This window comes from Callorhinus ursinus, unplaced genomic scaffold (genome assembly GCF_003265705.2).
Source record: "Callorhinus ursinus isolate GAN/ISIS: 27379988/994484 unplaced genomic scaffold, GSC_fseal_2.0 scaffold16, whole genome shotgun sequence".
Classification (NCBI taxonomy): Eukaryota; Metazoa; Chordata; class Mammalia; order Carnivora; family Otariidae; genus Callorhinus; species Callorhinus ursinus.
The window spans coordinates 33739392-33754267 of record NW_027397078.1 but is presented as its reverse complement, the minus strand read 5'-3'; the positions used below and the strand labels follow the sequence as shown (position 1 = coordinate 33754267).

At 50.6% G+C, this 14876-nt stretch overlaps 1 protein-coding gene across 6 annotated transcripts in view; it reads right to left on the bottom strand.

Annotated features, from left to right (window-relative positions):
- Positions 1-14876, bottom strand: part of GPM6B (glycoprotein M6B) — a 153731-nt gene that overhangs the window by 40155 nt on the left and 98700 nt on the right. Inside the window, exon 1 of one of the 6 annotated variants that reach the window (XM_073902067.1) lies at positions 2810-3231. The exons of 2 other annotated variants lie outside the window; for them this stretch is intronic. In XM_073902067.1, coding sequence (XP_073758168.1) covers positions 2810-2870 — 61 coding nt within the window. In that variant the 5' untranslated portion in view covers positions 2871-3231. Of the gene's footprint in view, positions 1-2809; positions 3232-14876 lie in introns of those variants that run through there. 3 more of the 6 variants (XM_073902069.1, XM_025857418.2, XM_025857419.2) reach the window with 3 other exon arrangements.

Below are 14876 nucleotides of genomic sequence, written 5' to 3'. Positions count from 1 at the left end.
ACACACACACACACACACACACACACACACACACACACACACACACATCCACCAGCTCTAGAATTATGTCATGCCTTCTCCAATGATGTCAAAATTTTAAACGTACATTTCAAGGAAATCAACACTTATCTTATAAATTTCAAATGAAATCGGAAGGAATACTGGAGTGACAAGCAGGCAGAAACGTGTGTGTGTGTGAGTGAGTGTGTGTGTGTGTGTGTGTGTGTGTGTGTGTGCGCGCGCGCGTGCGCCTAGAATGACAATGGGCAAGCAAACCGGGGGAAATGACAAAGGTGATACTTGTGTGGGTTTTGACTTGGGTGCAGCCGGCCCGTGAACTTGTTCGGCTACACGAAGATTAGCAGATAAGTCATCCTCCAAATCAGCATCGGTGACGGGTCCCATAGTGACCACAGCCCCCGGGGCGGTGGCGGACACATACGCCCAGGCCCGGATGCTGACTCACGCCTGAACTCTACACCTGACAACAGCTTGCGTTCACCTGGCATGTCTGAATTACCTCAACAGCTAGTGTCTATCAATGTTGGCAATTTTTAAAGTTCCTCCAGGCATCATCTCTTGCTTCTAATTTTGTCTCTGAAACCATGGCTAACTCACTAATGAGTTTTTGCCTACAGATGGTCAATAGATGTAGTACATAACAGCCTGTGGATTCGGTGTTAAAGAGTATTTAGTTGATGTAAAATCATAGCAGTCCATAAGACTAAACGAGGATGAGATACAGAGCTGTGCGCTAAGGATTTCATATTGGCTTTATGCCCCTCACTTGCTTTTGGAGAGGGGGAAAAAAAAAAGGTATGTTTTCTGCAGAGACCAAGATGGTTTTATTAATGGTTTATCAATGGTTACTCTGGTTTATTAATATGGTATTTGCCATAATACCATTAACATGTTTGGTATTAATATGGTATTAAAGTGGGCACTAAATGAAATCATCTGTTTTGGGAAAACATTGCGGTGAACTGTGAGAGGCGTCCCCCCAACAATGCTATTACATGATTACGCCCCACAAACTTGATCTCTAATCATTGCAGAAATCAATCTTTACTTTTATCTCCAATCCTCAGCTTCATAAATACTCCCCCAGAGCTTCTCTTATTGCTATCTGGTCACTCATATCAAATTAAAAATATAGGGGTGACTGGGTGGCTCAGTCATTAAGTGTCTGCCTTGTGCTCAGGTCATGGTCCCAGGGTCCTGAGATCGAGCCCCGCGTCGGGCTCCCTGCTCCTCAGGAAGCCTGCTTCTCCCTCTCCCTCTGCTGCCCGCCCTGCTTGTGTTCCCTCTCTCGCTGTCTCTCTCTCTCTGTGTCAAATAAATAAATAAAATCTTAAAAAAATAAAATAAAAATAAAGTAAAATTAAAAATATATACATACAAGAAAAGGCAAGGTTTTTGTTTTTTTTTTTTGGTGGGGGGGGGCGAGGTAGGTTTCATGCGGGGATTGAATTAAACTGCCAATTTTAAAATTCCAATACTTAAGGCCACCGAAATACACACTTCAAAATGGCAAAATGGTTAAAATGGCAAATTTGTTACGCAGATTTTATCAGACTTTGAAATTTAATTAACTGGAAAAACGAGATTGCGCTGCTTAGGATACAATGCTATTAAAGTGCTGTGTACAGAAGAAATTCCGTATAAAAAACAAGCAGCTTCTACCCAAGCCTGCTAGGCTCAAATACATGAAATTGCCATGATTGTAGGTGTAAAATGGTTGACTACTTCAGCAATTTCAGACCGTTCAACCCACATCTTCCTAAGTAAAACGGAGTTGTGCTCCCGCCCTGGAAAAATCACTGTTGCTTAGTGCCTGTCAGCCGGTCCCAGGGCCGGGGAGACACCCTCTGCATGCAGGCCAGTGGTCTTAGAACCACTGCAGGTGTTAGACTGCGTTCCTGCGCCTTTAGGACAGTCTGTAGCTTTGGGCGCGGGAGACAGGTGAGCGGCGTCTCACATTGTAATTTAACAGTGGCTGAGCGGATTCTACGCGCTATCGCACTCGAGACCGGTTTTTATCTAGGAAAAGACAGATGAATTTTAGCTTCTACTTTTGGTCATCTTCTTCCTGCTAAACACGTATTTCTCTAAAAAGGCCATTCCTTATGTCAACATTGTGGTAAGATTCCCCTTTAGGGACAGGACCTTTACCAATTCTCCTCCTCCAAATCTCCAAGTCATAAATGGCAGGGGACCCTCCACCCCTCTCCATCAGCACCAGGGTGACAGAGCTGACGTCCCCTCTCTGAAGCTCCTGCTGTAAATGGTTATTACATGTCACAGTCAGGGCTTTATACAGGGAAAGACTACTATCGTATTCAATAAGAGAACTAGAAAACATCCAACATCACTACGGCATTAGCGGAACCAAAGCATATTTAGTTTGCGGCCCCCTCCAGATCCTCCCCAGCATTAGCAGAAAACAATGCATTCCATGCCCCTGGAGTATAACATGCAGAACGTGGGGACCCAAGTTATGACTCATTATATTAACAAGAAAAAAAAAAAAAAAAGACCGTTTCCCCAATTCAGCTACCCAAGGTGACAAACTGTGGACATCCTGGGAAATCCCACATTCGGTGGGAAGATTTGGAACAGGAATGGGCTGAAGAAAGGCTGCTCTGTTAATCGAACATCAGCCTACAGGCAAAAACCACCCTGAAAAGCAAGACCATGCCAGAGGGATTGTTTCAGAGCTATTTTACGAGAGACACAAAACCGGGCTCCCCCTTTGAAAGCACCCCCCAGTGAAAAGCTTGAAACAGGCTATTGTCAGAGTGCCGGGTACCTTTTCTCTCTTGGCTTTGTTCAGTATGTTCCTCGGCTGCAGTTTCCATGGCTGGCTTCATACCATCCACCAAAAATGCTTTTCCCCGCTCCCCCAACACACACTTTTCCCCTCCTCTTCCTTTTCTTTTGGACTCCCCTCCGTCTCTTATTTACACCGTGTGATTGAGAGGTTCTGTTCTTCACTACAGTAGATTGCAGTCCCTTCCAAGATGCAAAAGGCTCGTCAGCGTCAGTTTCCCCTCTGCCTACTGGTCCAAAAAGACAGCTGCCAAGGAGCCGGCGGCCACACGTCAGCGAGGATCCCAGTTAGAACACGGCCATCCTGCGCCCCGTCCCACTGCGGCTCCCGGGGGACAGCCGCGCCCCCGCCCGCCAGCCCCCGCGCCGCTCACTCCCGGCCAACTGCACCCACTGAATGCTAATCAGCTCTCCCAGGGAAGAACAGACTTGTGACATCAGAGGACGGGATGTGGAGGAGAAGGCGGGGGGGGGGGGGGGGGGGGGAGAGGGAGAGGGAGAGAGAAAGAGAGAGACAGAGACAGAGAGCCCCCTCCCACCACGTGACTCAGCTGGTCAGGATGTCGGTTCTCTCCGCTGAACGCTGGGCTTCCCCCCCGCAAACTCCTTCCTTCCACGGGGGACCCCTTCTCATGGGGCATCACAGGCTGACTGAAGTTCATTTACCTGACCCTGGCAGAATCTAGGCAGAGGACCAGCCCATGGTCTCTGCTTTATTCACTTTCTTTAGTATTTGACTTTCACGCAATCTCTAGTAGCTAGCTAGATTTAAAATATATATATAAAATATATATATAATATTGGTATATAATTATATGTTATATATGTATCATAAGATATGTATTAAAGAGGGGAGAAAAAAATACCTAAGAGGGAAGAAAACCCACAGCACAGATTTAACAATAGCTGTATGAAATTTGGCAGTAGAATTATAACCCATTCCCTGTCTACAACTAACACACGTGACAGAAAGAGAAACTCTTGAGCTCAAGCCCAATTCATAAAAAAAGGTATCCCTCCATATTTAAAAGTAAGCATAACATGCGGCAAGTATATCTAGCTGACATTTTGGTGACTTCTTGGAATGAAAATGAAAATAGAATGGTTTTTCTTACTGGACATGATTATTTCTATATAGAGCTTTTATTCATTAGAACCTCTCCCTCAAAGTCAAAAGGGTGTTTTCAAGAGCAGTCTAAATGTTCAGCATAAAGGCTATTACTGTACCGATAATGACTGACTGCTGGTTTCACGAGCCTTCGTGCATATCCAGAGACTATGGGACCACAGTTCTCAACACATCCAAGCATAGAAAAGCCTTTATCTTGGTCATGAGCCGTATGTTTCCAAGCATCACTGGTTTCTGTACCATGGTTTAAGCATTTGGTTGACCCACTTACCTTCACTGTCTCTACTAAAGATATTTATAGAAATTCAAGTCAACTACAGGGATGAATACTGAAAACCACAGGGTGAAGGTTTCTCTGACAGGTAACAGCCTTCCAGTTGGTTGGGTTGAGCACCCACCTCAGAAGCAAACATTAAGACAAGCTAGAGACCACCCTCTCCTACAAAATCTCTTCCAAAAAATCTGACGCTTTGTTGCTTCAAGCCTTCCAAAAAAAAGGTGCAAGACCTTGAATCAAAATCCTCCAACAACCTGATCTTTTAATGCCTTAGTTTGAGATAATCCCCCAAACCTTCTACATTCAATACCTCTGGCTCCTGGTAAGCCAGAAGAGACTTTGAAAACTCGTTCAGCCTGTCCAACATTTTCTTCTGATTTTACTTCTCATTTTTCACTGGAGCCAGCCTCCTAGAAGTCCACACCCACAATCAACTATTCCTTTAACTGATGGTCCTGGCCAATTTTACTGTCTCCTGGCGAGATCAGTGAGGAGCATGGCAGCTTAAAACTTCAGACAGTCAGAAAGAGATTCATTTGTGATCTAACTACATCCATGGGAAAACCTGATGATGTGTCCAGAACAAAATTAAAAAAAAAAATTCAATCCAGCACCAAAAGGGACAATCATGACTAGCTACGCTATTGGTTTTGTTTTAAAAGTGTCTAGCAAAACCACTCAATTATACACCCGGCAGAACACTTTTTTGGCTTTTACCTAATATTATTGTTAGATGTTAAAGTGGGAAGGCAGAATACGGAACAGGTTCTACATTTAATATGGAAGACATTTTCAATTTAAGGACAACTCTGGTTCTGTATCACAGTCTTAGAAATCAAAACCATTGGACAAAATATTCACAAATTCTCCGGGTGATACCTTGACCTACGTTCCCCTTGAAGAACTGTATGCAAATGAGCAAGTCACCATTTCTGCCTTGTTCATAACTTCACCATGTTCTTTTCATGAGGCTGATAACATAGGACAATTCTTAAAGTTACCTTTACCAACAGCCTCAAAATCTCACTGATGTTTATGAAAAACCATCTGAGTTGGAAAAAGCATGATGGAAAAATTGTTAACAGCGAGAAAGAAGAGTATACATTTATAACATTTCTGGGGTATGCCTCCATGTTTGACCAGAACAATCAGATACGTATAATGAGCAGGATGGGAGATGGCTCATAAAGGTGAAAAATATTCTTTGAGCCCCCTGAGTTAAGTCAGTCTGACTGAAGAATACTTCTGAAAGCCAAAACAGGAATAGCAAACACACAAAATGGGCATATTAGATCAAACCACACAAAACTGCTAACACTGACTAAGAAGAACAGTAGTTTCACAGGGTTCACCATTTGCAAGTCTTCTGCAGAATTCCAGCCAGTTCCATAAGCATGCATGGAATCACCTTCCAAGTGCTAACATCTACAAGAGGCACAAGACTTCACGAGAGACGGTGCCCGTCTCCGAGTCACCCGTAGACTGATGGGCCCCCAGAGAACCCTCCTAAACCAGGGCGACCCTACCGGCTGCAAGCCCTCTAGTATCACGACAAAGAAGGTGAGAGGAGAGAAAGAGAATGTGAGGACAGCTCAGAGCTGTAGAACAGGGAAGGGAGAGAGCATCCCTGGCAACATCAGAAAGCACACGGACAGGAAAACGGTACTGTCAGGGTGTTGGGGAGGCGATTTTTCCGACAGAGGGCCCAGAGCACAGGGTGTGCGTGTGTTGGGGGAGGGGAGTGGGGGAGGGAAAGGAAGGCAGGTGGCCAGGGGCCGTAGGCTGGGAATCAGGTAGGGTGAACACCTTGCTGATCCCAGAGGCAGGGGAGCGGCAGAGGGAAGGCACTAGAACGGATCTGGTCTGTGCTTTACAAAGGTCATCGTGTTGGTCATGAGGCTGGCAGACAAGCCACCGTGAGGGCTGAGCTCTGGCCCTGGGCGGTGGCGGGGGGGGGGGGATCCCCGGTGGCTTCCCACTGGGTACGTGCACCTGGGGCTGGAAAAGGAGAGGCACGAAAGGCAGTCTGGGCTTTCCGGCGTGGATGGGTGAGGACATGGTCATGCCCCCCCCCACCCCGCCCCCGACGGTCCTCCACGAGTACATTTTAAATGACTGGGGAGAGACACGGACTCAAAACACACAGATTAGAATTTGAGGAACACGGTCTCTTAAATATAAAGGGAAAGGGAAACCGTGAAAGGGAGGGTCAAAGAGGCTACAGAGGAAAAATGAGAGAAGCAGAGGAACGAGGCCCAAGTGGAAGGAGAGAAGTAGAAGAGAGCCCACGAAGGGCACAGGGTGTCAGGTGTCATCCGGTACCGCACAAGGGGCAAAGAGGCTGAGGGCCGACCAGCAGAAAGTATCTTTACCACCGAACAGTCACTGGAACTCCCAGAAGAGTCTGGGTCGAGTGATGGCCGGGGAGGAGCAAGGCACCTGCGGCTTCTCCACCGTCCTTGCTCTCCCAATAGGATGCTCCGGGGGCCCGGGGGACACTGCGGTCTCATACCTGGGGCTCAGGCCTGTGCTTACCCCTCTTGGTCCGGTTTCCAACCAGTCGAGAGAATTCTCATTTTTCTCCTACGATCCAGTCCGTGACTATCTTCCCAGGTTTATTCTGTTACGAACAGTTCCGGCCGGCAGTTCCACCACGTGCGCACTCGGGTGTGGGGTCCCCGCACCAGGAAGCAGCTCTCCCCCACCAGCGGGACGTCCTACAATTCAGCTCAATTCCGACACTCGCTACCCAGGGGCAGCATCGGGTCCCACATGTTAAGGGCTCGGTCCCAGAGACTGCCCCCCCCCCGCCCCGCCGTCCGCCCCCACCCCCCCGGAAAATTCAGATGCCAATTCCAAGTCTGGTTGTCACCTGTGCTTCCCACTGACCAGCTATAGATCAGAGGCTCCAACGACCCGCTTCCTTCTTGGATTCAATTAATTTGCTAGACCAGCTTCTGGAACTTAGAGGGACATTTTACCTACTAGATTATGGGTTTATTTTAAACAATACAAAAGGACACGAATCAAAAGCTAAATGAAGAGATGCACAGGACAAGGTATGGGGAAAGGCGCAAAGCTTCCAAGCCCTCTCCCAGCACGGGACTGTCCCCAAATCTCCATGTGTTCACTGAACCCTGTCCTTTTGGGGTTTTATGGAAGCTTCATGACAGGGGCACAACTGATTGAATCACTGGGCAGAGGTGGAGATGGGGGGCGGGCAGTGGGACTGGGACTGAAAGTTCAAGTTCGCTCTACTGGTAGCAAACGCCCAACCTCAGCTTGGAGAAGTCAGTCACCTCATTAACATAAAACAAGACACCTGCGTGGCTCTCCATTACAGGAAATTCCAAGGGCTTCCGGAGCTCTGTGCCAGAAGTGAAGACCAAATATATATTTCTTATAATAAATCACAATTTCACAGGCTTCTAGTAAATTCGCCTTACGTTTCTCATATGCCTGTGATCCAAATAATTGATGGAAGTGTTAAACATAACAAGACCACGGTGAGAGATTCTTGTGTAGGCCACTATGGACATCATCCTCGTCAGCTGACTGGTTTGTTCATTCATTCGTTCATTCATTCATCCATTCAACCAAGGTTCATTAAGCACCTACCACATGCCAGAAATTAAGTCACTACTCTATGTTACATGGCTGTGATTGTTCAGTCAACTGGGAATTCATCAAGAATGGGATGAACACATGAGCATGCATGATAATCTACATACATATCCTTATCAAGGTCACGAGGCTCTCAATCAAGTTTGTCAAACGTCTACTCCTTCTGATGTGGAAAACAGAGGCAAGAGAAAAAAATAGGGATGCCTGGGTGGCTCAGTCGGTTAAGCATCTGCCTTCGGCTCAGGTCATGGTCCCAGGGTCCTGGGATCGAGTCCCGCATCAGGCTCCCTGCTCCGCGGGGAGCCTGCTTCTCCCCCTCCCTGCCGTGCCTGCTGCTTGCGCGCGCGCTTTCTCTCTCTCTGGCAAATAAAAAAAAAAAAAAGTTTCCTTACTGCCTACAGCCCATTGACAAGTCCTTGAAACAGGCAGAGGGACCTTCCTCTAGGGACTCTGCTGCCTCGATATTGACACTTTGCTAAGGGCAAAGGCAATCTTAGCCCGACCACCAGGATCCTGTGAGTCTACTTTAACATACAGAAATTCCTTTGGAAACTGCCTTTCTCTCTACCACCCCCATATGTGTTAGCAATCATCCTCCAAGCATACGGCCCACTGACACACATCTGAAGGGTCTCGTGACTGAGTTTTTATACTAAACAGTAATAAAATACCTTTTCCTAACAACAGCTAGCCCTGTCAAGGTCCTGAAAACCTTGTTTCCAAAATACCTTGGAGCCTTACGCTCTCCCTAACCCCCTCCCAACTTGAAAGTATATAATCAGTCCACCCGTCATCACCCCACTGCAGCTCCTTCTGCCCCCGGGGCCCGTCCCCGGGCTTTAATAAAACCACCTTGTTGCACCAAAGATGGTCAAGAACTCTTTCTTGGCCATTCCTTCCTGGACCCCAACATTTCTACATCACTTCCACTTTCCTGAAATTATATTATAGGTTTCTTCTGGCCTCAGAATGACTCCTTGGTGGGGAGTCATTCAATCACCAAGAGGAATATTTCCGTATTTATTCACACTACTAATTCCTCTGAAATTTGCACATTTCAACCAATGGTTTTTCCCCCAAAGTCCGGCGCCTTAGTACCTGAGACACAGCCTCCTGGTGGCCCCGCAGCTCCAGAGGGAAGAGCCTCCCTCCTCTCCTTCCTATTCTTGTCACTGGGTTTTTTTTTTTTTTTTTTTTTTTGAGACACAGAGAGGGGGGAAGGGGGGGGGGGGGGGGGGGGGGCAGGGGGGGGGGGGGAGAGGGAAAACGGGAGAGAGAGAAAATCTCAAGTAGGACCCCCACTGAGCACGGAGCCCCGACGTGGGGCTCAACTTCACAACCCTGAGATCACGACCTGAGCCAAAACTAAGAGTCAGTCACTTAACCAACTGCGCCACTCAGGCGCCCCAAGGACAGTTTTCTTTACAGATCATCTCTCTTCTCCCGGTGGACGGATGCTCCCTCCTTTCTAAGGAGCCAGCACACCCTCCCGATTCCCCAAGCCCCTTCTTTTCACTCCTGAGTAAGGAGCTAAGAAGACTGCATTTGTGGAAGACATCATGCTGACCAGCGCCAAACCAAGACAAGCAACTCACAGCCCGTGAGTTTCTCTAAGACCTATTCTTTCCACATAGTTTCTGGGGGCCTAGAAGGCCTCCACATGCCTCACATAATTCACATGCCCGGGCATAAGCCTTCCTGTGCCCCCCAAAGGAAATCGATCCCCAGAGCAGCAACGTCAGATCCAAAGACAGCCTCACTTCACATTCTAGTGTGCTTGAATGGATGGATCTTAAATCAACTGTGTTTTAAAAGAAATTTTGGTGAAGTGACTCCTATTTCACATTATTGCCCATGAGAAAATGACAGATGTGTTCCAGTAGCAAGTATCTGAGCCTTGGAGGGAAAAGAATTACAAGTAGCACAAGAATTCTTTTTTTTTTTTTTTTTATGTAGGTTGTAAGGTTTCTTTCTTTCTTTCTTTCTTTCTTTAAGATTTTATTTATTTATTTGGCAGAGAGAGCAGGAGAGCACAAGCACTGGGAGCTGCAGAGGCAGAGGGAGAAGCAGGCCCCCCGCCGAGCAGGGAGCCCGATGCGGGGCTCGATCCCGGAACCCCGGGATCACGACCCGAGCCGAAGGCAGTGGCCCAACCGACTGAGCCACCCAGGCTCCCCTAGCACAAGAATTCTGAAAGCTTACCTTTAAAGCAGAAAAGATGCTTTTAGTATAAAGTAGCAATAATATTCAAAATATGAAAGCTTCTGTGCTGTGTTCAAAATGTTGCATAAATTAAAAACCACAAGAACTAGAAACAGAGAGCCAGAAATGTGAAATAGGATTGTTTAGAATTGGGTCTTTTCCGTAACTGGACCTTCCCAAAGCTTTATCGATTTGGCAAAGCTTTTGCCTTGCTCTACCAGAATGAAGTTTCTAATTTCACATCCGGTGTAGGTTTATAATGCCTTTTGATTTCTTGTGCTCTTTCCTGATTTCCTCAGTCCCTCCCGTCCCTCTTCAATATTCGGTGTACTCTCCTTTACAGGGAACGATGCCACATAAAGCTGAGAGCCAGGATGACAAGTCAACTTGGATGATGGAGATAAAAACCCTTACAAAGCTCCATAAGCGCAGGCCAGCACGCTTGGTGTTGCTCCTTAATGGTGGAGGTGGCTCCCAGGCCGGCCACTACCTCCCAAACTGGCTAATACCGGTCACGAGGAGCAAGCCCACGGGAGCGCCCCCCGCCAGCCCAATCCCTTCCCAGTCTCATCAGCGGTTTAACGACAGGAGTGTCCTCATAAAGCTGCAAGAGGCGCCCGCACAGCGATGGCTGAGTTTAGCAGAAGCAACTGGAGGGCTGATGAACCCCTCTCTCGCTCTTCTGGCAAAAACCCTGAACGTCATTTTCAAAAGGCGAGCAAGAGAGGGAGTTTGGCAGGAGCAGGCTGAGGCTTCCCATGGTGGAGACAGGTGTGGCACGAGGAGCTGCAACGGGGGGGCTGGACGGCAGGCCCCCAGCACAGGCAGTGCTGCTGTGGACCGCATGTTCGTCCCAAAGTCAAGGTCGGCAGCCAAAGTCAAGGTCGGCACTGCTGCTTCTCAATTGGGGCCGCCCTGGGCACTGCGGGGTATTCGACGGCATCCCTGGGCTCCAGTCACGAGAGGCCCACAGCTCCGCCCTAATTCCGACAGCCACGAAGGTCTCCGGACGGGGCCGTGTAGTTCCTGGAGGGTAAAGTCACCCCCGGTTGAGAACCACGGCCTCACATCGATCTTTTCTTCCCTGGCTGTGGGGGTACACTGTCGGCCGGTGGTTTCCTACCGCGGTCACGGAGGGGCGGGGGGGGGGGGGCTCTGAAATCCGCAGGCCAAGGCCCCACGCCCATGGCTCCTGCTCCGATAGCCCCACGTGTGCGGTGGGCAGAGGAGCTTTAGCATCTTTCCAGGTGATGCCACTAGGCAGCCAACCGCTGTAGGCCACAGGGACGCACTAAATGTGCACTACAGGGAAGGTGGCCCATCAGAGCCACGTCGGGAAAATCCTACAGAAGGCAGCTGGACAGACAGCTGGGATGTGGTCAGGGTGGCCACACTCAACTGGGGAACAGGTGGAGAGCGTACACCCAGGTGAGGCAGAAATGAGAGACTGGGCAGGCGTCACAACGAGGGAGAGGGATTCAGGGTTGGTTCGGGGCTCGGCTTGGATCCCTCCGGGACGGAGAGAAGAGGGTCTGTATTCGCTTCCTAGGGCTGCCCTAACAAAGTACTGCCGACTGGGGGGGCTCGAAACAACGGAAGTCATTCCCTCACAGTTCTGGAGGCGCCCAAATCAAGGAGTCGGTAGGGCCACACTTCCTCTGAAGGCTCTAGGGGAGCATCCTTCCTTGCCTCTTGTCACTTCTGGTGGCTCCCCGCAATCCCTGGCTTGTAGATTGAGCATGTGGACCTTGGCCTTCAACATCACGTTGCATGTGTGTCTGCATCTCTTCTTCTAAGGACACCAGTCGCGTTGGACTAGGCCCTCCCTAATCGAGGATGGCCTCGTCTTAACGGGACAGCATCCACAAAGACCCTATTTCCAAATAAGGGCATATTCACAGGTACCAGAAGTTAGGGCTTCAACATTTTTTTCTAAGGGACACAACTGGGAGATGGTCCAGAGGGGAGAGCCTACGGGGGGGGGGGGGGGGGGGGGGGGGGGCAACCAGTGTGTGTGGGGGGGTGCGTGGACGGAATCTAGTGGAAGTACATTCAAAGGATGCAGAGGTCAGAGGTGGTCCCGGGCAGGGACCTGTCCCAGAGCAGGGGAGTTTGAGAAGGAAGAGGTGGTCCACAGTCCAGGTAGCCAGAAGGGGCCAACTCGGCAAAGGCCACGGACGCAGAAAATTCCAATTTCCTTACCGGCGTCAAGAGAAAGATTAGAACGGAACCCAGCTTACAGAGGGGCTAGTGAAGGACTGGGAAGCAGAGAGGAGAAGCAAGGGCAGCCGGCTTTCTAAAGGAAATTGGGTAGTGACAGGAAAGCAAGAGAAAAACGCAGGCAGATGAAGGGGGAACACAGGAAGAGAGTCCCCAAATGTTTCGTGCTGAAAAGGCAGCAGCGGCGGGGGAAAGAGATTTAAGGTGCCAGTGGAGGTGGATAAATGAGGACTCGAGATCCCAGGAGAGGCGGGGGCCAGCTGTGGGAGGCTGGAACACTTCCCCTCTGAAGTGGGAGTGAGGAAGCATGAAAGGGAATGAAAAGAAAAAGCCCGTCCAAGATGTGAGGAATTCCATCTTGGAAGAGGCGGCGGCGGTGGTGGTGGTGGTGGTGGTGGTGGTGGTGGTGGTGGTGGTGGTGACGGGGAGGTTAGAAGGGATCAGGCGGAGCTGTGAAGGGTGCATTTGTTCCTGGATTCAGCCCACGTCGGAGCCCGAAGAGGGAGGGCCCACCAGCCCCATTGGCTGGTCTCAGACAGCTTGCCCCGAGTCCAGATTGCTTGGAAACTTGAGCGGGGCTGAGTCCTTAGGGGATCAGGGACCCCAGGAAACGCCAGGGGATCAGGGAGAGGAGGTGGGGGTTAAGCGACACCGCTGTGTGCCTCCTCACACTGGAGGGAAGTGGACCCCATCGCGATGGAACCACACCTAAAGCCCAAACAGCAACAAGGAGCCGATATGAGGAGGTGGTTTTGATTAAAAAAGCAAAGTTTCTACTTCTTCTTGGGCACACAAGGCACACATCCGGAGACAGACAGCTGATCTACTGAGGATGTGCTTCCTGACTAATTATCACATCCCTGGGGAGCCCCGATTCCTTCCTGGGAGTGGCGCACCGTCCCCGAGCGCTCCCCGCCACGGCTCCCAATTAACGCACCCACCCCGCATGTAGCAGCCACCGTGGACCAGGGACAGGGCTCCCAAGCCCCTTGAACCGTCCCACGGCAGCTACTGCGATCCTAGTCACGTCTCCAGGATGGCTCCTGCTCGGCTTGCCGGAAACCACGGGGGCTGGAGTATTCTCTTACCCAGAGAGAGTTGGTGGCTCAACCTCAAAGCTGGGTGAACCCGGGGAGCTCTGCGGGGGAGTTTCCTGACATCATCTGCCAAAACCCTGGCCCACACCGCCTCCCCAGCTCCTCTTCCCTTCCTGAAAGGCACAGCCCCAAAACCCGGCTCCTTCAGGAGGCCTCCTTGGTTCCCCCCGCTCACTTTCCTCTTTGCCGTCTGCCTACCCCTGTCCCAGTTCGGAATACAAGCCTCTTGGAAAGGCAGCTAATTATACTGGAAAGACACTGGGAGACAGAGACTCATGCCAACCCGGACCAAGCCTAACCCCCCCCCCCCCCACTGTTGTACCCCCACGGAAGGCAGGGCTCACAATCTTTGGCCCGTTTTGCTGCAGGAAGCCAGACATTTTCAAACTCAAGGTGAACTCACAAGACACGTCGGCTGTGAAAACTGGCACACCAGAAGCTGGAAAGTTCTGGGACGGGCCTGGCAGGGTGGGGATAAAGATGATGGGACCCCTTTAAACTCTGAGAAATCCAGGTGAGTTAAGGAGGCCTTATTCTGGTCCAGATGCTGGACTCACGATCCCCTTCCCCTAAAACGGGGTCAGCGTGCGGATTAATGGGTTTCCATCTGTCGGGCTGCTGGGTAAAGGCAGGCACGCACACCCCCACGTACCTCTTGGGGAAGTGGACCCCTCCAACCCCAATCCTCAACAGTGCTCACTTCCTACTGATCCGAGCAACAGGAGCATGGAGAGCCCTGGGGCCCGCCTCTCTTCTCCCGTGGCTGTGTCCGAGTCCTCACACAAAACTGGCAGGGCCAGCCACGAGGGACACTCGGCCAGTTCCCTCAAGAGCTGTTTCCACTTGCCACAGGTACCAGAGCTGGCTGGACGTGGAGCCCAGCGAGCGGGCTCAGCGCAGCCTCCAGAGGGACGGCTGCACCCCCACGAGCTGTGACCACGGCTCGGGGGGGTGCTGCGCGAGGCCAACACCCTTGTACCAACGCTGCTGCCCGAGCTTAAACCCACCTTCTCTCACCTTGGCCTTCACGACGGTGGCGAGCGGTGGGCCTAACCATCCCCCTCGTACGGAAGGAGAAACCGAGACCAAAGCGAGCCAGAGGGTCTTGGCCACGGTCACACGGCAGGTCAGGGGCTGAGTTGAACCTGGGCTCAGGCCACCGGAGGCCCAAGTCAACAAGCCTCTGGTAATACGCAGGGCGGCGGCATTCCTCCCCAGGGAGTGGCCCACCATCCCCTGCAGCCCAGCTCTACCACTTACCAACCTCCCGAGGCCACGTGGCCTTCCTGAGCCTCAGCTCTGCCGCCCATTCAACAGGCTCCCAGAGAACCCCCTTCGTCATGAGCGAACTGCGGCACATAAAGCCTCCACACAACGCCTCCTACGTGGTGCTTCGGAAGGGCTATTATTTCTTTCTATCTTGTAAGTTCTATGCTCCCACCACCACCACCATACAGGTCCAAGGAGGAGGCAGGGAGAGCAAGGAATCGCTGGTGAG